The sequence below is a fragment of the Portunus trituberculatus genome, chromosome 34 (assembly GCF_017591435.1).
Source record: "Portunus trituberculatus isolate SZX2019 chromosome 34, ASM1759143v1, whole genome shotgun sequence".
Taxonomy (NCBI): Eukaryota; Metazoa; Arthropoda; class Malacostraca; order Decapoda; family Portunidae; genus Portunus; species Portunus trituberculatus.
The window spans coordinates 1,365,192-1,387,500 of NC_059288.1; the positions used below are offsets into that span (position 1 = coordinate 1,365,192).

General features: G+C 40.8%; 1 protein-coding gene across 2 annotated transcripts in view; it reads right to left on the minus strand.

Annotated features, from left to right (window-relative positions):
• Window positions 1–8,388: 8,388 nt before the first annotated feature.
• The window catches only part of LOC123512838 (zinc finger protein OZF-like), a 14,865-nt gene continuing 944 nt past the window's right edge, over window positions 8,389–22,309 (minus strand). The window contains exons 1-2 of one of the 2 annotated variants that reach the window (XM_045269448.1): window positions 21,757–21,959; window positions 8,389–13,750 (exon numbers count right to left, since the gene is read on the minus strand). In XM_045269448.1, the coding sequence (XP_045125383.1) occupies window positions 11,944–13,539 (1,596 nt within the window). In that variant the 5' untranslated portion in view covers window positions 13,540–13,750; window positions 21,757–21,959 and the 3' untranslated portion in view covers window positions 8,389–11,943. Of the gene's footprint in view, window positions 13,751–21,756; window positions 21,960–22,309 lie in introns of those variants that run through there. The other variant, XM_045269447.1, reaches the window with a different exon arrangement.

The window sequence follows — 22,309 nt, forward strand, 5'->3', positions numbered from 1 at the left end:
TTTCCGCTCTCCGCTCGTCCTATGTACCACCTTTGCACTGCCTGATATGTACTATGTTGTACGTAAGTAAACTTAAGAAGCTGTGCCAAGTGTTTCCTGTCTCCTGCCTGTCTGAGTGAGTCCTTGTGAGTAAGTGTACCTCGCTCCCCTCGCTAGTCATACACCTTCGCCAACATTATTTCTGTTCCGCCCCATCCTAAATGCTGTCCTGATCAGGAGTTTTGGGATAAAGTTTGGCTAGCGAGGTTGCCAGGTACGCATGAACAATGGCAGACTCAGACGTGAAAGGCAGTAAGATGCTGGAAGGCAGTGAGCCAGTTTTGAAAGAGCTGGAAAACTTGGCTGTTAGGCTGGTACAGGAAACAAGTGAAATGAAACAGGAAAAGAGTGTAAATAAACAAGAAACAAATGCAGTAATAATGCGAATGGACCTGATGAGAGAGGAGATGCCAGCGGCAGTCGGGAAGGCAAGACAGTTCACCGTGGAGCACGGCAAGAGGCTACGCCAGGACTTGACAGAAGTCAAGGAAGAATCGGTAGCAGTGAAACAACAGTGCGAGGGACGCATTGGAGTCGTCGAGAGCGAGGTGGACGGTCGCCCGTGTCCTGAGGTGGTCGACACTGGTGCGGCGAAGACCGTCGTCGGGGAAGAAGTTGTGGCAGTGCAAGACCCTGTGTCAGACCGGCAGCTGTGTGGCATGATTGGCCACTGTACGACGCCACGAGGGCCCGTGATGTCTACGATCACGGTGGGTGGCGTTGAGGAGAAGCTACCAGTATTCGTGGCCGACATGGAGGAACCCTGTCTGGTGGGGCTGGACTCCCTGGTTCAGAGTGCAGCGTGTGTGGACTCCGGAAGGATGGAAATGCAGGTACGTGAGGAAATGTTACCGCTGATCCTGGAGGACACTGCTGAACAGGTCGAGAGCCCCGTGACGAGTTCAGATGTTGAGAACGAGAGGCTGGAGCTGCACTGCCGAGTCGTGAGGGAAGGTGAGGTTGCAGTCGCCACTGTGAGAACCCGTGAACGCCAGGAAGCGATGAGTAGCTGCGGTGGTAAGGTTTCAGACGCCACCGGAACAGCCTGCGGACGCCAAGCAGCGGCTAGGAGTGACGGTCGTGAGGTGGACGGAGACGCGGGTGAAGCGAACCTCGCACTATCTCCACATGTGGTGGACTTGGAGGTATGTAGTTCCACCAATCTGACTGCTGAACAGGTGGTGAAGTTGGAGAAGCGGCTGATGGAACACGAGGACGTCTTCAGCCGAGATGCACCAGACCTTGGCTGCACGTTGCTGGTTCAGCCCTCCAACAAGGCTGACAGTCAGACGATGAAGCAGCCACATAGCAGTGTCCCATTGGCCAAGAGAGAAGAGATGAAGCTGCTTCTGGACCTGGCCACTGAACGACCACCTGAGGAAGAGCTACCACAGATGGCGCATGAGTTGGTAGTGACGTTGCAGCAGTGGATGGAGGCTACGCGGCGACAGGTGGCGAACAATCGTCGTCTCGCAGGGCAAGCCATGATCCGCTGGTACCAGCTGCGCACTGGTGACACCCAGAATGCGGTGGGGGGCCGCGGCTGGCGGTACAAACTCTGCAGGAAACAAGGCATTACTCCGAAGAGACTAGAGAACTACTGGGAACATGGAAAGGACGTACACCGTTTTGTAACGAATCACAGCCATTACCTACAAGCTGGACGTTGGCACAACCAGGCGGCGGCGCAGTGTCCACGTCGACTGCCTTTTGGCTGCGGTGAAGGAAGGACATTTCATGTGGGGCCAGCAGGGACCACCTTTGTTGCCAGACAGTGAGGTGAGGGGCGACAGCGAGGTGGTGGGTTACGAAGATAAAAACAATGTTGCTGAGTGTGTTGTCGGTGTGCGGAAGAGTCCTGAAGAAGAGTCTTTGAGTGAACTGTGCGTATCTCGCTCCCTCAGGACGAGGAAAAGACCTCAGTGGTGGGCAGACTATGAGTGTGTTGTGACAGCGACAATAAATAGTCGGGATGACTATTTTTTCGTAAGAGGAGGGCAGTGTTACGGCGGCACAAAGGGGGGGAGAGTAGTGTAGTTGGAGTGAGGTGTGGTGTTGAGAGAGACAGGAAGTAGGCACCGGATGTGCATGGCTGAGCAGGTGGGTAAACCAACAATAATCGGCTCATGACGAGCCAATCAGCGCAGAGCGGCCGGAAGGCTGGGTATTTAAGCCAGCAGTAGTCTGCTTCGGCTCGCTTTCTCTGCTCTAGGGCCGGTTGCTTGCTGCTCGTCTGTTCCCACTCTCTGCGTCTACCCAGTCCTCCTGCGTGAGGACAGTCTGGTCCTCCGGTGCTTCTGTTCCCGCAAGCTTGTGTTGGTTTCCTCTCCGTCGCCCCTGTCACCGCTGTGTGTGTGTTTTTCCGCTCTCCGTTCTCGTATTGTGTACCACCTTTGCACTGCCTGATATGTACTGTGTTGTATCCAAGTAAACTTAAGAAGCTGTGCCAAGTGTTTTCTGTCTCCTGCCTATCTGAGTGAGTCCTGCCTGAGTCCTTGTGAGTATGTGCACCTCGCTCCCCTCGCTAGTCACTGACCTTCGCCAACATTATCCCTGTGCCGCCTCGTCCTGAATGCTGTCCTGGTCTACCGCTGAGAGTAAGTGAGTTATGGTCACAGCTGTGGAAGCTGTGAGTAAGGACCTTGGGTGTGGTGTCCCTGCTGCTGTGGTTGGGCAGCGGTCATAACAATATCACTATTTCCCAAACGCATTCAAACACTCTAAGATAAAGTTGATTCCTAAACGAAACAAACCAACAACAGACCCCCAACAACTTCCACCCTATCTTACTACTTGAAGTACCGGGCAAAATTTAAGAAAAAATAATCAGCATGAGAGTTAGAACATTCCTAGAAAACATTGATATACTACCTGACTTACAATATGGTTTCCGCAAACACAAATCAACAGACACAGCCCTAGCATCTATCTCAGAAACCATTTCAAAATCCCTCAGACAAAAAGCAATGTTGTATAGTTCTAAGATGCCTCCAAGGCATTTGACAAGGTATGGACAAATGGTCTCAAATACAAATTAGAACAGATACAACTTCCTAGAATAATAGCAAATTTACTTTGTAGCTTTTTGACAATAGATCAGCCTCTATTTCACTAAATAGCTTCAAAGCTTTCAACTCCACAGTGGTGTACCACAAGGAAGCAGCCTATCACCCACACTTTACACAATATATACAAATGACATACCCCACCTATTACAGATGGGATAAATATACAATACGCAGACATTACACAAATCATAACTCAAGCAGGCAAATCAAGAAATATGCTAACAAAAAAATAGAGAAGGAAATTAAAACATAAATAATTTCGAGAACAAATGGAAAATAAAACCAACACATCAAAATTCACTATCCTCCCATAGCTTTATTAAAGACAACCCCTGTTAACATTGAAGGAAATTTAATACCCTACTCAAATGAAGCAAGTGTACTAGGATTAAAGTTCTGCCCATGTGGATACAGCAAACATGTTACACATGTCACCAAAAAAGCTTCCTTGCACTCAAAGCAATAAAACGCTTTGAAATGCTAAACACCACCATAGAAATACACTTAGTTAAAGCATGTGTCCTTTTTATCCTAACATACCCAACATACACACTTAATGCACTCTCAAAACAACAAATGCTTTTCCTACAACGAATACAAAACAGAACATCAAGGTTTGCCCACCAAGATAAATATCCATATACAACGACAGAAGAACTGCACTCATTATCTAAACATCACAATCCATAAAAGAGGAAACACCATTAAACGAAAAATTGAGAGCATCCTTGAGGATACAATATACATTAAAACAATAAATGTTTACGAGCACATAACTGAACACAACTGCTTCAGGAAACCTATAAAGTATTTTAACAGAATTAGCTCACCCCCATGTTCACAAAATAGTACACTTACCAGGAATACCTACTTTGGAGACATATGACAAAACTTATACCACACCAACCTCACATAATCTGGAATATATAGTATAACAACTAACAAACAAGGCACATGAATGGTTTGCTTCTCCTCTGCTCTGTGCCCTGAGTTAATGGGGGGATGTGTGGCCTCCTAACGGTCGTGTAGAGCATGGTGGCTCCCGTTACCACTTCCCCTCCCCGGCAAGGGGTGGTGTACACCGGCGCTGTCTGCAGACATCCGGCAGCGAAGAGAGGTTGAGAGGAAACAGTACATCCATCTGTAGTTCCATAATATATCCACCATTAACCCCTAAAACTCGGAGACGTTGGGAGTTTTCGCTCGCGCTAACTCGGCAGGTTTGGCGAGAAACACACAAAATAGCCTTTATTCACATACTGATTACACGTGAAAATTCAATAAACGAGTGAGTAGAAATGGTGTTCTGCCCACAAGCAACTCTTCCTCTTTGCAATGCAAGAAACCAGAAGTCTCTAGATGCTATGGTTACCAAAATATCACAGGTTGAATGAGGTGATATCATCGGTGTACATGGCCTTGCGTCCGATCGGGTCCAGCGGCCTTGGCTGGAGCGATAGAAAACGGGCCCCTTATTTCCTCACTCACTCTCCCTCTCTCTGTTTTATTATTAGTAGTAAGTATTACTAAGGCGCGCGGGAGAGATTGTGGAATCAGACACCGTGAAATCACTGTTGTTCCCACCATCCATCGTGGGAGTTGGTGACACTGTGACGTATAGCATATGTTTACTCCTGATGAGTGTTGCCAGCTCACAAGCAAAGAAAACGGGAAGAAAATAGCCAAAATATAGACCAAAAATGCCTAAACGTCTATCGACGTGCCCCGAGTCTTGCGTGATGAACGTCAATCGACATGTCCCGAGTTTTACGGGTTAAACTTAACTTGGTATTACAAAATAAAATCATATACACAAACAAACAACACAAGACACTATGACAGTTTTCATGCACCCTCTGCTCTGCACCCTGAGTTGCTGGGAAGGATGTGTGAATTCTCTAACGGTCATGTAGAGCATGGTGGCTCCCATTACCACTTCCCCTCCCTGGTAAGGATGGTGGATACCGGCACTGTCTGCAGACATCCGGCAGTGGAGAGAGGCAAATCAGGAAGCTTATATTTAAAAAAAAAACAGTAAATAAGTAAAAAAATAAAAATAAACGACACTTATCAGTTTGATAAAGAGCCTAGGCATAATGTTTAGTAAAAAGAGTATAGGCTCAGGATGAAGCGCTCCACAAGAGAAAAATATTAAGAATTAGCAAGATGGTTTGCCTGTCACCTTTACACTCCCACTTTATTTCCTTTCTCACTATAGCCCTCAACTCTTCCCTTCCCACCAACTTCAACTCTTCATAGTTTCACCCATCTTTTCTATCCCCCCTTCAAGGTCAAGGGCCAACTTGTATAGAGCATATGGTGGCTCCCGTTACCACTTCCCCTCTCGGGTAAGGGGTGGTGGACACCGTCATTATCTACAGACATCCAGCAGTGGAGAGGCAAAACAGGAAACTTATATTTAATAAAAAAAAAACACTTATCAGTTAGATAAAGAGCCGAGGCATAATGTAAAGTAAATAGAGAATAGGCTCAGGACGAAGCGCTCCGCAAGAGAAAAATGACAAGAATTAAGAAGATGGTTTGCCCGTCACCTTTATACTCCCACTTTATTTCCTTTCTCACTTTAGCCCTCAACTCTTCCCTTCCCACCAAATTTAACTCTTCATGGTTTCACCTATCTTTTGTCACCCCCTTCAAAGTCAAGGTCACACTCTGCCTGAAGATGTTCCCTGAAGAGGAACGAAGCGTCACTATATGTATACAAACTCTATTTTTGGACAGCTTATCGGGGCTTTTACTGTTCAAGAGAAACAATTAATTAGACAAAATAGAAGACACAGCAAAAACTTAATAATGCTGAAATTGATCAGCCCTTTAACATCGTCTATAAGACAGAAAATCTCCCTGGCTACACTAGCATATATATATATATATATATATATATATATATATATATATATATATATATATATATATATATATATATATATATATATTTTCGTTATGCCACCGCTCCCTTTCACTGCGGTACCCCCCACATACATGCGACAAGGCAGAGAAGTTCGGGGAGAGCACACGCAACGATACACCTGCGTGCGCCACCTGTAGGCTGTCAGCGAGGAAACGCTCCTGTCGTGCCCCACTCCTATCTGTATCCACATGGAAAGGTTGGCGGTGACTGAACACCTGCAACCCTCCCCTAAATGTGGTAGTGCCAACTTGCACCTTTTTACTCTTTTGAACATCCATTACACCTAAGGTATCCTGCCAGAAATTTACTTATTGGTAATACATTTACACAATACAAAGAGTCAAGGAAACTGACCTGAAAATAAATAAATAATTTTGGTTGCGAGGGAAAGAAATGTCCCCCTTCCACAACCCTATTCTCTTACTTACAGGTTCGATCCCTGGGGAAAGGGGGATAACTAAAACGCTCCTTACGTAACAATATATATATATATATATATATATATATATATATATATATATATATATATATATATATATATATATATATATATATATATATATATATATATATATATAATGAAATCTGAGGTAAAGTCTTTGAATCTAAGGTAATTTTCATCATCTAAGGAAATACCGAAAATCTATTCTGAGTGCCCTGATCACCGTATGGCGTATACCTAAGCTGTGTGTTGCCATAGACTGAACATGGTAAGCCTTTAGACTAAAATAACTCATTAGGATGGCCACTGTCCATTAGCTAGGTCTCTGTTAAGATTCTGTGACAACAAAATCGTCTGTGTAACATGAATTAGTTGACAATAGAAAATCTCATTAGGATATCAGATTGATTTCAAAGTTGTGAAAATACTCATTTACGGGATTCAATAAGTTCATGATTTCTTGTAGTCTACTTCCTAGCCTAGAAGGTAAGAAAATATACTACCTTTGAGTAATTTTTGTCCCCAGGGATCGATGGAGATGATATAGATAAACCATGATGCATGGTTGTAACCTTAATTTTCGTATCAAGGCGTTATACTGCCGTAGATATGTTTAAAAATACTTAAGCTATTCTAATATATCGGTATGTGACAGTAGAATATCCAAAAATATTAGACCAGTTGACCAACTTTTCTGTGTAATATTAGGACTTAACGGTGTCTGGTGAATCTGAGAACCACAGCGACAGTTTAGTTTCTTTTATATTTTATGGACTGCACTTTACTGCAAGATGTTACTACCAAAACTATAATCATGAATTTATATGATTATGAATTAATTCCTTTATAACAACTAAAGCAGTTTAACATGAATATTCCCACAGCACATTTCTTAACACCAGGATGCAATCATTATGAATTCCCAAAATGTCTTACTTTATCAAGGTTAGATTGAAGACGGCGAGCGCCTATCCTGCTGTACTAAAAAAGTGAAGCCAGTGGGCGGAACTTACGATCACAACTTACACCAAAAACATTTTCCCTTTTCATTACTGTAGAAAAACTCAGAAAGAACTGATGGTATAACTTGGTAAACCACATTATTGTTTCCTAAATACGTTATATAGACCTATTATTAACGGTGTTAATACGAAATAACTACAATATTGAAAGAAATACAGCACAACGTTTCTGAGGGAAATTATGGGAGAAAGATTACTTTTTCTGGTGAAGTAAAATTTCAGTGATTGATGCTTTTCCAACGCAGTGACATGAAATCACACATTCTAAATAAGAGAGAGAGAGAGAGAGAGAGAGAGAGAGAGAGAGAGAGAGAGAGAGAGAGAGAGTTTGACGTGTTAATTAATTGCTATACCAAGAAAAAATCAACCTTCAGGCCAAGTTTCACCTGGTATACAATTTATCTATCCTTCATTTAAATGCACATGTATATGTACATGTTTACATCTACATTCACATGTGTACGTACATGACCTGATCCAGCCATATGCTTGCCCCAAAGACAGCATCTCACCTCTCATCCAAGTCCACCAAAGCTGGAAAACACTATTATCTCATTTGTATCCATGATTTAGTTTAAATCTTCATGGCACAGTATGCCACGACTATTGCGAATCTATTAAGGTCACATATATAGTAGGCAGCTTCGAAACATGGACATAAGGCGGAATATAAGGAGCGTAACTCAGGCGTTCCCATGTATTTTCAATGAGCGATCGGCAATGTTTTGGGTGTAAGACGGGTAGCGGCAGCAGCGACCAATAGCGCGCTAGCTTCACTTTTGTGACGTGATGCCACCTTCTGTTACTCAACCTCCTTAGACTTTATACAATTACATTGTTTTCCTTTTTCTTGATGATGGTGATGGTCTGGTATAATATAACAACCTCTTTTTGTGCTTTATTAAATATACAGCGAACTGCTTGCATTTTTATACAATATATACTTTCGAGAGAAGCATGAGTAGAGGCTAATATTAAGTAATGTATTTAGGGCAGCTTCCATCACTTTTTCTCCTCTTACACAGCAACATTCATTCAACTACATATAAAATGTGCCGCACTGTGACCTACATCAATAAGCTCCATCATGTTCCTCAGCAGTACCTACTGTCCTACATACGACTTCTGATGGCCTTGTAGGAACAAAAAGGACAAGAAAAGAGCAGGCTGTTGGTAAGTCCAGTGAAGAAAATTTATGTTTATCTAAAAGCAGGAAAATCTTTTCTCACACAAAATTAGGGATCATGCCATCCTGTAATGTTTGTAGGAAAGATGTTACTACATCCACCAAGCACACCAAAAGTTTGAAGAATACTTGTTACATTGTTCTGCTGAGCCATTGGTCAAGACAGAAGGAAATTGGCTAGAAAATTAACTGAATTATTCAAGCAAACAAGTAGTACTGAGACTGTTCAGATCGTCATTTGAACCTTGGACAAAAAAGACGTAACATGAGACAAGATTTTAAAGTTGTGCAGGAAATAAGGCAAAAACAACATGACAGCTGAAGATAACAATTTACAAAGTGACAACATAAACTTTACCAAGGGCCATTTGGATCAATACAACAAAATGCAATCTCATTCCAAACATTCTCCATGCAACCAGCTTTGCCATCCATTATTCATGTATGTTCAAATAAAGCAATAAGCAGCCTATTTATTAGTCACCATCCAATCATGTGCAAAGTAAGAGAAATAGTTTTAAGTCAATTTGAAGACTGTTGTAGCTGAATGTAAAAAGTTCGTTAAGTGCGTATGCAATAGCATACAACTACACTCATAAAAAGAAAAATGCCTGGTCATAGCTGCACTTCTCCAATTGAATATAAAGTCACCGTCATATTTTCATCTTTCCCTGAACTTGACCTAATTTACAGCAGGATTATAAGTCTGCCTGTTATCCTTTCTTCAGAGAATCTTCAAGAAAACTCTTCTTGTCAACGTATTAGCGGATTTCTCTAGCAGAGAGGCTGTTCATTACTGTGTTCATATTCATGCTAATCACACAATTTTTGAAAACTAGAAAATTAATGCATTTTACATATATTGAAATAATATAAATATAATGTGATTCATAATTACGTAAAACAATATGAAATATGGTAATAAACACTAGGGTTAACAGAAAATACTAGACAAGTCCTTCTGTTGGCTGCCACTGGGACATTTTCAAATGAAGCTGGCCAAACTCCAGTTTGACTGCTGCTCCATTAGTGCGAAGCAACATATTCATTTTACCTATGTAGAGTTGGCCATAAGCAGTAAGGAAGAGATGCAGTGTACTGCTGCCTGACTATAAGATTGGGACATGTTCTTAGAAGCAAAAAGAGTAAAGCAAATCCATGATAATAGGTTTGGTGTGGAAAGAATCACTGCCACCTGGGAGGCGCATAGAGCCAAATGGGCAAACTCACAAAAACATTGTTTTAAGATATGAATCTTTAAAGTGTTGTAATTTTGTATTTACTCACAAAAAACCTCATGGTATTAAACCATCTGTATCTCTACCGCATGGTTGAATTTTATTTAGCAACCTATGCCAGTCATCTCATTCTACCCCTAACTAAAATATGCTGAAATGGCAAGTTCACCCCTTTGGCTCTACATGACTCACATATATGAGAAAAATTTGTATTCAATAAATGAAATAAAAAGCATAATAAAGGATGTACATAACTAACAAAAAAATAAATAAATAAAAATAAAATAAAATAAAATAAAATAAAATAAAATAAAATAAAATAAAAAAATAACAGCTGAGGTGGTAGATGATGACACCAGTTCTGTGGCAGATGGAGGATACTCAGCAAGGAACCCAGGGCTGCGTTGTAATAGCCTATACTGGGACAAGTGACAGTTGCTTTGCACTTCTTTAACACAGTGAAAAATATTCCTTGCAAGATACAATTCTTCATATGATGCCTAGGTCTTATCCTATAACCAATTACTAATACAAAAACACAAAAACAATGCAATTAAGCATGAAATAAGCAAAGAAGTTGGCAAAGAGGTATTACTAGGATGCTTTTCGTAAAAGAGCACCATTAGTCAGCCTTTTTGTCGCCCTACCTCCTCATGCGCTGCTCATGGAGCCTTCTCGTGACCATAAAGAGTGGTTTCCAGTCAAAAAGGGAGAAGAGGTTATCTGATAATATGGCTTTTAGTATTTTCCAAGGTGACAAAAGTAGTTTGAGCTTCTCCATGGAGGTCACATCCCAAGTGACACAAAACAAGAGCAGCATGCCAAATCAAACTAGGTCAAAATATTTTCACTAGAAGGCTATTGAAAGTTGGCAAAGATCATACAGTGATAAAAAAAATAATAATAAATAAATAAATAAATAAATAAATAAATAAATAAATAAAATAAATAAATAAATAAATAAATAAAAATAATTTTTTTTTTTAAACATACCAGAAAGAAGATTGTTTGTTGTTCCTCATCCTTAAATACTGCTAGTATCTCTTCCAATATAACTATGGAAGCATAGATTTATAAATGAAAGACCACAAGGAGTCTTGCTACATCCCCTTTTGCAATTCCTCATTAAGTTACCTTCATGTTTAATTACAACTAGCTTGAATCCTTAGAGTTGATTTTTTGCATAGGTCACATCCTTCTATTGATAAATAATTCTTATCTACTTTTATGCAATGTCAACTATACTTTCTTAACCCTTTCTCAGTTGGCAGTAACTTTCACAATTTTGAAATGATTTTTAACGCCTTCAAATTACATAACCTCACTGTGAGGGTGGCATGAAGTAGCAGTCACTTAGCTAATTAGTCCATTGGTCAGGTATGTCAGTATTTCAGTTAGTTGATTAGTAAGTCAGTCAGTTAAGTCATCTAGCTAAGGTATTTCTGGTAAAAGATACACAAAGATTGAACATACTACAGCATTAGTAATGGGTACCTTTACTGTTCTGTGTACACACACACACACACACACACACACACACACACACACACACACACACACACACACACACACACACACAAACACACACACACACAGCCCCTCTCTTAGTCTAGGATCAGAGGCCATAATTTCTAAGTCTACATAATCAGCATATTGTGAGAGTATTTACACTTAGAGTTACCTCTCAAATCAATCCTGCAGTATACATACATACAAACATGTATACATACACACACTGACACTAGCCCTGTAGGTCAGGATTTCACTGTTCAAAACATGTCTGGGACTTCAAAAGTACTATAAAGTTTTGGTAGTTTTCAACTCTACACACATTACACATCAAAGTTTCACCATAAGAGATTAACGTTGGTTTCCTTTTTTCTTTTCATCATTACATTAGTCAGTGAGAAAAGAAAAATGTTACTAAAAGAATATCTTTCAATTCTTCCCATGCTTTCTGTTTCAGGTCTGTGGCACTCTTTCAGGCCTGTGTCAATGAAAGAACAATAAACTCTATTACAGTGGCCAAAGAGTTCTCACTTTGTCCGTGAGTTGGCCTGTTAGCTGACCATAAGGATAGGCAGGTTGGTATGGCTGTGGGTTGAAAATCTTATTGGCCTCCTCATAGTTTGTGACCTTGTTCTCATTAGATACATTGGAGACATTTGGCACATTGGGGACAAGGACCAAGCTGTTCACATGGTTCTTCTGTGTGAACAGCTTAGCATACTCTTGGTAATCAAAGCCTTTCTTCTCAGAATGCATGAACCTGTGGCTGTTGAGGTGACTCTCCAGACTGAACCGCTTCCCACACTCATCACACTCAAACTTCTTGCCCAAGCTGTGCACAAACTGGTGACTGCTCAGATGAATCTGCTGAGCAAACCGCTTACCGCATTCATCACACTCATACATTTTCTCCTCACTGTGCACAAACCGATGACTGTTGAGATGACTCTTTTGGGTGAACCGGCGGCCACACTCCAAGCACTCATACTTTCTTTCCTCGTTGTGAATGAACTTGTGGCTGTTAAGATGGCTCTTCATGGAAAACCTCTTACCACACTTCTCACATTCATACCGCTTCAGGTCGTTGTGGAAGAACCGATGGCCATTGAGGTGGTTCTCCTGTGCAAAACGCCTCCCCCAGTCTTGTGTGTCTGTCTTTTTCTCATCACTATGGATGAATCGGTGACTGTTAAGGTGAACCTCCTGTGTAAACCTCTTGCCGCATTCCTTGCATTCAAACTGCTTCTCCTCACTGTGTACAAAGTGGTGGCTATTCAGGTGGCTCTTCTGGGCAAACCGCTTCCCACACACCTCACATTCAAACCGCTTCTCCTCAGTGTGCACTATGCGGTGACAATTCATGTGACTCTCCAAGGCAAACCGCTTGTGGCATATGTCACACTCAAACCGTTTCTCCTCTGTGTGCACAAATCTGTGGCTATTGAGGTGGCTGCGCTGGATGAACCGTTTACCACACACCTCACATTCAAACTTCTTCTCACAGTGGACCAGCATATGGCTGTTCAAGTGACTCTTGTGAAAGTAACGTTTGTTGCAGATCTCACACGCAAACTTCTTCTCACTGTGAACCAACATGTGGCTGTTCAAGTGACTCTCCAGGATGAAACGCTTACCACAGATCTCACAGCCAAACTTCTTCTCACTGTGGACCAACATATGTCCATTGAGATGGCTCTTCTGCACAAATTGCTTCCCACAAACTTCACAGTCAAACTTCTTATCAGTGTTGTGAACTAGCATGTGCCCTGTCAAGTGGCTCTCCATTGTGAACTTTTTGCCACACAGCTCACACTCATACTTCTTCTCTCCTGTATGCACTAACATATGTGAGTTGAGATGACTCTTCTGAGCAAACCGCTTATGGCAGGATTCACATTCATATGGTTTCTCTCCAGACTGTAGCCACATCTCAATCTGGGAGCGCAGTTTATTCTGTTCCTTGGCAGCACTAGAGTCATCAAAATGTGTCACAGTCCCGTAGGTGGTACCAGGATGCTGCTGTGGATGCTGGACTACATCAAATACTGTCTGTGTCACCTTGTTCACCTTGTCTGGATAGAGTGGTTGGTGAGGTTCCGCCATGACGCTGTAAGATGGTGTAGAGGCAAAGCAGCAAGTTATGGATCACAAAAAAGGCTACACTTCACTCCTCCATGTTGACAAGCCTCCTCCTCCTCCTCCACCTAATACCATCCAAGTAAATGATCCTGAAGATTAGTACGACAAGGACTTTGCTGCTCCTGTTGGTGCTTCCAGTTCCCCTGATGCTCGATGTTCCCCACCACTCCACAATCTGAAAAAAAAAAAAAGAAGCACATTCTAATTAAATACATTTTCTCTCTCTCTCTCTGTCTAGTTCCCCTCTTGTTCTATGTTCCCTACCACTCCACAATCTGAACAACACAATATACCTAAATCTCTCTCTCTCTCTCTCTCTCTCCAAAAAGCCACCTAGCTTTCTTGCATTCTATATTTTCTACTCCTTTATTCATGCCTCTTCCTTTGTCCACCAACACACATGGAATTCAAACCTTTCCCTCAATTCCCTCTAGAAAATATCTTCACTATCCTTTTACTGTAATATATTAATCAATTAACAAATGTTTACACAACGAAATTTCGCTACAATGAAAGTTTCCTTTTACTACCATCTGCTTGTATAACGAACACCAAACTCGCTTTAACGAAATTTCATCCAGGTAATTTCTTAAAAGTTTGAAAGTCCCGCTGTATCATCCAAGCTGACAGGCTTTTGAATACACCTGTGCCTCTCGTGGACAAAACGCGCACCACTCACTCCCCTACCATTCCCCACTCTTAGTTTACAACAAAAACAGGGTCCAGCACCAGCTCGTCTTCACTCGCTCAACATGCCACCAAAACACACTGCAACCAGCCCTGCAATGTTGCCTAGCATTGCTAAGAAGACCAGGAAGTCTCTTACTCTCGAAGTAAAACTGGATATTATTCACAGACATGAGAGAGGCGAGAAAACTAATAACATTGCTCGCCACCATGGCTTGACTCCATCTACTGTCTCTACTATTTTCAAGTCAGTAGACTTTATTAAGAAGGCTGGTGAGACCGTATCTTCCTTGCAAGCTAAAAGTACCACCCGAACTCGTGACTGCAATGGATAAAATGGAAAGCCTTGTAGAAATGTGGTACATAAGTTTTGTATTTGGTACAATGATGCGCGCTTTGTTTACATTCCACAGATTGTCAGCTAGCGTCTTTCCTGCTCCACTCTCGCTCCCTTCATAAATTTAAGATCATCAACATTATAAAGTTACGTACATTCATACATTAGTGTACATTATAATGACTTAGTCTTAAATTAAACTGCTTAAATAAACTTCATAATTTTTACTTTCATTAAACGTTTTACTGTACTATGATGCGCTCTCACTTTGTTTCCTCTCAATGGAAGTTCAAGTCAGCGGTCAAACTTGTTATAATTGGTTCGCTTTACGAAAATTCATGCAACGAAAGTTTTTTTTAGGAAGGTAACCCGTTCGTTAAGCGGGGTTGTCTGTATTACATTAGAATCCCCTTTATTTCATTCTTTTTATTCTTTTTCTCAATTACCTAAGTGAATGGTGTGTGAGGCAAAACGGAGCCCACATATCAAGAATGAGAATGAGATATAAATGAGATAAAAAAAATAAGAGTTAATGAGTGAGTCACTTAATCTAATCTGTCAATCAGTTTGTTGAGAGAGAGAGAGAGAGAGAGAGAGAGAGAGAGAGAGAGAGAGAGAGAGAGAGAGAGAGAGAGAGAGAGAGAGAGAGAGAGAGAGAGAGAGAGAGAGAGAGAGAGAATCATCTATCAATATGAAGGCTGACTGAATTAATCAAACAGTTCATCGGTTTTGAAGTTCAACGCCATAGAAACCACCCGTTATTCAGTCAGTCTGCAAATAATTCCATCAGATTGTTGCAAAAATGAGTTGCAAAAGTATACTAAGGCAGAATAAAGCATCACTGCTGACCTCTAGAGATTGTTTATGATAACCCACATTATCTAATCTTAAGTAAGATATGTAGGATGGTAACAATAAAGAAGGTTTGGTAGTGAATTAGTCAGTCAGTCCAAAAGTTAGGTGAGTGAATGAGCTTGTCCTTCAGTTTGGCAGTCTGTCAAATAAATCCATCAGTTATGTGAATCAGTCAATCAATCTGGTTAATGAATCAGTACTTCAGTTTTGTGAGAAAGAGGGTGAGTGAATCCATGTTAATCAATGGTGAATAAATTTGTCACTGAGTCAGTCAAGTAGTCCATCAGTCAGGTATGAGAGTGAGTTGCTTCATTAATCTGGTGAATAGCTTACCAATTTGTAAATTTAAAAGAAAATCAATGAGTTAGAGCGGTTAATTAAAATCTGCCAGTCACTTAGATAAATTGACCATCAGTCTATATGCAAGTTTGGTAAATGTGTTGGTAGAATCAGCCCTTCATTTCAGAAAAAGAATAAGTCAGTTCTTCCATTTAATAATTGAGTTAATGAGTCAGTGACTCAGTCAGCCATACATAATTAGTGAGTAAGTGTCAGTTAGTCAGTTATCTTAGGAAGTCAGTGTATCACAAGCTGATGACTGAGTTAGGCTGATGAATGAATGATTAAGTTAATGAGAGAAAGAAATAGCAAGAAAATCAAAAAGTAAAGACAGTGAGTCAGTTTAGTGAAAGATTGAATTATAAAAACTGAATTGGTTTGATGATTGAATTTACTAGAAGTGAGTTCAATTGGAGGTGAATGATTTACTGGATTGATTCATTAATTGGTGAGAATGAATGAGTAATTGGGTCAATTAATTATTTGGGTAATTGAGTAACAGTCACTAAGAAACTTGAAGTCAAGAACTATGTTCACATGGATAAACAAGTTGCCAGGGGCCCAGAGAATCAGAAAGGAGCAGGAAGAGACTGTGAAGGGAAACCGGAAAGAGGAAGTCACAATTATGAATAAATACCAACTTGCAATAAAATTACAACTGAAACATGATGAAAGAAAAGAAGTAGCAACAATACAAGGAGAGAGAGAGAGAGAGAGAGAGAGAGAGAGAGAGATGACACCAGTGGCGCATGACGGGTATAACACTGCACTACTATTGATCGTATTATGGTGGTAGTAGTAGTAGTAGTAGTAGTAGTAGTAGTAGTAGTAGTAGTAGTAGTAGTAGTAGTAGTAGTAGAGAGAGAGAGAGAGAGAGAGAGAGAGAGAGAGAGAGAGAGAGAGAGAGAGAGAATAATGGTGGTGGCAGTGATGTCTGCGCCTTTGCAGCACCGTAAGTAGTGATGACAGCGATAGCTGCTGTTGTTGCCGGGGAAGGGGAAGGGGGAAATTGAATTAGTGTGTGTGTGTGTGTGTGTGTGTGTGTGTGTGTGTTACCTAGTTGTAGTTTTACAGGGCCTGGGCTTTATGCTCGTGTGGCCCCGTCTCAATTAGTGTGTGTGTGTGTGTGTGTGTGTGTAATTCACTACGGTCGATTGCTGATCACCCAGCCAGCCTTTCCCATTTCGGAGAACCTCCTAGTTGCCCGGTGGGAGATGTAGCGCTCTCCCGTTAAACCTAGCGGTATCATTATGACCTAAGCTGTTGCGGCGCCTAATGGGATCATTTCCATATTTTTCCCCATTACGGAAAGAGCTCTGGGCTCATACTGACCGATCTTCGGGTAGGTCTGAGCCCACACCACACACCGGTACTATAGAAGTGAAAATGAGACTGGTAATTTCCATAATATTTAATGTTATGTCCTTTCGAGATACCCAGTCTAACAATATGAGTGGTGAGAAGAAACATGAGACAATATCTCTATTTCAGTTATTGCCCCAAGCTAGACTTATTTATTGAACATCATTGGATGGAGACCTTTTTTTTTTTTTTTCTTCTTGGTGTGGCTGTACAACAAACAGTAAGACGGGGAAGCGTCAGTGTTTACTTCCGTAGTGTTCACCAGATGAAAAGTGAGTCGATTTGCACGTGCGTGCCTGCCTGGTAACCTGACTCCCTCGCCCCTTCCCCAGGGAAAATATACAAAGCTAGTTTGCAATTTCTTTTTTTTCCTTTACTCCTTGACAGGCATGAGGAATTGTTAACTACTTAATTAGAACAATGTTGATAGCTTGTGGATAATAGTGAAAAAAACAAAAAAACAAAGGCACCTAGCGCGATAACCAGACATCCCCTAGCGCATTTATTCGCCAGTAGGCGCACTGAGCCATCGTAACCTTCCTTCATTTAAGTACTCCATGCAGAGAAACTGCAGCGATAGAGGGTATCACGATACCCTCCATCATATTAGATACAATTTTACACTACTAAAAAACTTTCGTTGTCGTAATCCAATCTGGAGGTTTCGTAGCTGATATTGTCTGCTTAGGGTAGTGCAAACTGCCGCCTCTCTCTCTCTTTATATATATATATATATATATATATATATATATATATATATATATATATATATATATATATATATATTAGGAGGAAAAGGTAGAAGACACCTACCGAAACGATTTACTCCTAGCGAAGTCTAAGAACACTAGTTCAGGGTGATGCTGTGAGTTTTCCACCATCTGGCTTAGACTCAATAGTCATTCTCTAACTAAATTTATCTGTTCTGTCTATCTCTCCCCTAACTCCTTTGACTATTTAACTTTCAAAGTGGAGCACATTCTTTCCCTCTATACTTTCGCAGAGATATCCATCCTTGGAGATTTCAATGTACGCCACCAGCTTTGGCTTTCCTCTCCCTTCACTAACCATCCTGATGAACTAGCCTTCCACTTTGCTATGGTTCACGACCTAGAGGAACGGGTGCAACACCCTACTCGTATCCCTGCCCGTCTTGGAGACACGCTTAACATTCTTGATCTTTTCCTCACCTCTAATCCTTCAGCTTATGCTATCACTCTATCTTCTCCGTTGGGCTCCTCCGATCACAATCTCATTTTTGTTTCTTGTCCTATTTTTCCAATCCCTCCTCAGGATCTCCAAAAAGTGGAGGTGCCTCTGGCGTTTTGCCTCTGCCAGATGGGGGACCTGAGGAGGTATTATGCTGATTTTCCCTGGAATGATTACTGTTTCCGTGTCAGAGACCCATCTCTGTGTGCTGAACGCATAACGGAGGTGATAGTGTCTGGCATGGAGGCGTACATTCCTCATTCTTTTTCTTAACCCAAACCTTCTAAACCTTGGTTTAACACTTGTTCTCGTGCTTTACATGATAGAGAGCTTGCCCACAAAAAGGTACTTCCATCTCCTGAATCTCATGCACTTTATTTTTCTGCCTGGAATCATACCAAGCCTGTTCTTCAACTTGCCAAACACTTCTTTATAAATAGAAAATGTCAAAATCTTTCAAACTCAAACTCCCTCGTGACTTCTGGTATCTTGTCAAAAACATCAATAACTTTACTTCTTCATCTTTCGCTCCTTTATTCCGTCCTGATGGTACCACTGCCATCTCATCTGTCTCTAAAAGCTGAACTCTTCTCTAAAACCTTTGCTAAAAACTCCACCTTGGATGACTCTGGGCTTGTTCCTCCCTCTGACTATTCCATATCTTCAATCAAAATTCTTCATAATGATGTTTTCAATGCCCTTTGTGGCCTAAACCCTCGGAGGGCTTATTAACCTGATGGGGTCCCTCCTATTGCTCTCAATAATTGTGCTTCCTTGCCTGGCCAAACTCTTTCAAGTGTACCTATCGACTTCTACCTTTCCTTCTTGCTGAAAGTTTGCCTACATTCAGCCTGTTCCTAAAAAAAGGTGACCGTTCTAATCCCTCAAACTACCGTCCTATAGCTTTAATCTCTTGCTTGTCTAAAGTTTTTAATCTATCCTCAATAGGAAGATTCTCAAACATGTCCTTCACAATCTTCCATCTGATCGCCAATATGGCTTCCATCAAGGCTGCTCTACTGGTGATCTGGCTTTCCTTACTGAGTCTTGGTCATCCTCTTTTAGAGATTTCGGTGAAACTTATGCTGCAGCGTTAGACATATCAAAATCTTTTGATAGAGTCAGGCACAAAGGTTTGATTTAAAAACTGCCCTCCTTCGGTTTCTATCCTTCCCTCTGCAACTTTAACTCAAGTTTCCTTTAAGACCGTTCTATTGCAGCCGTTGCAGACGGTACTGTTCTTCTCCTAAATCTATTAATGGTGGTGTTCCTCAGGGTTCTGTCCTATTACACACTCTCTTTCTATTATTCATTAATGACCTTCTTAACAAACTTTTTGTCCTATCCACCCCTAAGCTGATGATACCATCCTACATCTTTCCACGTCCTTTCAAAGACGACCAACCCTTCAGGAAGTAAACAGATCAAGCAGGGACGCCACCGAACGTCTGAAATTAGGCGTTCTGAGGCATCTCCGCCAGTTTTTCTCGCCTCTGCAACTGCTAATTCTGTACAAGGGCCTTATCCTGTATGGAATACTCTCCGTTTATTTGGGGGATTTCACTAACAGTTTTATTAGATATGGTGAAACCAAAAGCTTTTCGTCTCATCAACTCCCCTCCTCTAACTGACTGTCTTCAGCCTCTTTCTCACCGCAAAATATTGCATCTCTATATTTTATCGCTATTTTCATGCTAATTGTTCTTCTAATCTTGCTAATTGCATGCCTCCCTTCTTCCTGCGGCCTCGCTGCACATGCCTTTCTTCTTCCTCTCACCCTTATTCTGTTCAACTCTCTAATGCACGAGTTAACCAGTACTTTCAGTCATTCATACCTTTCTCTTGTAGACTCTGGAACTCCCAACCTGCTTATGTATTTCAGTCTTCCTACGACCTCACTTCTTTTAAGAGGGAAATTTCAAGACATTTATTCCTTAATTTTGGCTAATTCTTTACTACTCTTTAAGTGAACCGGCAATTCAAATGGGCGTTTTATTTTTTTTTTTAATATTTTGTTACCCTTAGCTGGTTTCCCTCCTGCACACACACACACACACACACACACACACACACACACACACACACACACACACACACACACACACACACACACACATATATATATATATATATATATATATATATATATATATATATATATTCTATATATATCTATCTATATCTATCTATCTATCTATATATATATATATATATATATATATATATATATATATATATATATATATATATATATATATATATACTATCCATCTGTCTATCTATCTATATCTATTTATATATGTATATATATATATATATATATATATATATATATATATATATATATATATATATATATATATACTATCTATCTGTCTATCTATCTATATCTATTTATATATGTATATATATATATATATATATATATATATATATATATATTTATTTATTTTGAAACCTGCTCCACCACCTCCCTCCACAACCTAACACCTATTTATTCCCCTCCCTTCCTCACCGGCAAAAACAGCAACTATAGCAGTCATCCACACTTACGGTGCTGCAGAGTCGCAGACATCTCTGCCACCTCCACTCTCTCTCTCTCTCTCTTTCTCTCTCTCAGCAGCTACTACTACTACTACTACTACTACTACTACTACTACTACTGTCAATAGCATGTGTGTGTGTGTGTGTGTGTGTGTGTGTGTGTGTATATATATATATATATATATATATATATATATATATATATATATATATATATATATATATATATACACACACACACACACACACACACACACACACGTAGTAATCCTAGAAACACCAACATCAGTACTGAAAACGAAAATATTAGCATGGCCTAGCCAAACATACCGATGACATAATGCCACTCTTCTAAAATGAATAAAATAAACGAAAAAAAAATAACAAATAAAATAAAAATAGGTGTTCCTTCAAATAAGTGTATGGCTGATATGTCATACTGCCCTTATTTTTCCTTCATGCTCCTGAAAAAAGCTCTGAGCTGTATAGTAAAGGAGGGGGAGGAGCAGGGAAGACGGAGACAGAGGCACAGGCCACAGGCTTTGTGAGGTTATGGTGGGAGTAGAGGTGGAGGAAGGGGCTTGGACCTGAGTATTTGTTCGTCCGAACTTCCTCACCAACAGGGATCAGATGAACAATAATGCTATATATCCAAACAGCACAAAGTAAAATACATGAAACAATAATTACACATTTCACCATTGCAATTTTCGACTGAAAAATGGAAACTTGTGAATAAAAGGAATGTAAGATATAAAAGATTATATTGAAGCCGCAACCAGCAGACGAACACACCCACTTCCTACATGGAGGGAGTTGCTGGCTAGGGGAATACAGACAATAATTACCCGTCCAGCCTTCCTCCAGCTACACCTTCGCCTCTCCTCGTTGCACCTGTACCACCGCACCACTATTCCAACCATCCACGTCACACTGAAACACGCAGAACACCGTGCCACTGCACAATATATGAGATAACACGTATCCTTATTGAAACGGAGATAGAGAGCGAGAAAAGCGTGGAAGGAGGAGGGGGAGGTATACGGAGAGAAGCATGAGGAGGCACTAGGCAACTGCATACACCCAGCTCTGTCCGTACATACACAAAAATTCCGCTCAGGAATTTGATCCCCATACTTTGAGACGGGGTGTGATACACCTTCCCCTTCCCCCTCTGCCTCCATTTTTGTTTTTCAACCCAATGCGATTTTTTTTTCTGCAGTATTTAGAGAAAACTGTATAGATAAGGTGCGCAAAACAAGGGAAAAGGAAACCAACTATGACATGCATATGTAAGAGGAACCAAGGAAGACGGGGGCATTCACTCATTTTCTTTTTATATATTTTAACAAAGACCGACATGTGTATGTTTTTTTTTTTTTTTTTTGCGTTAACATACAA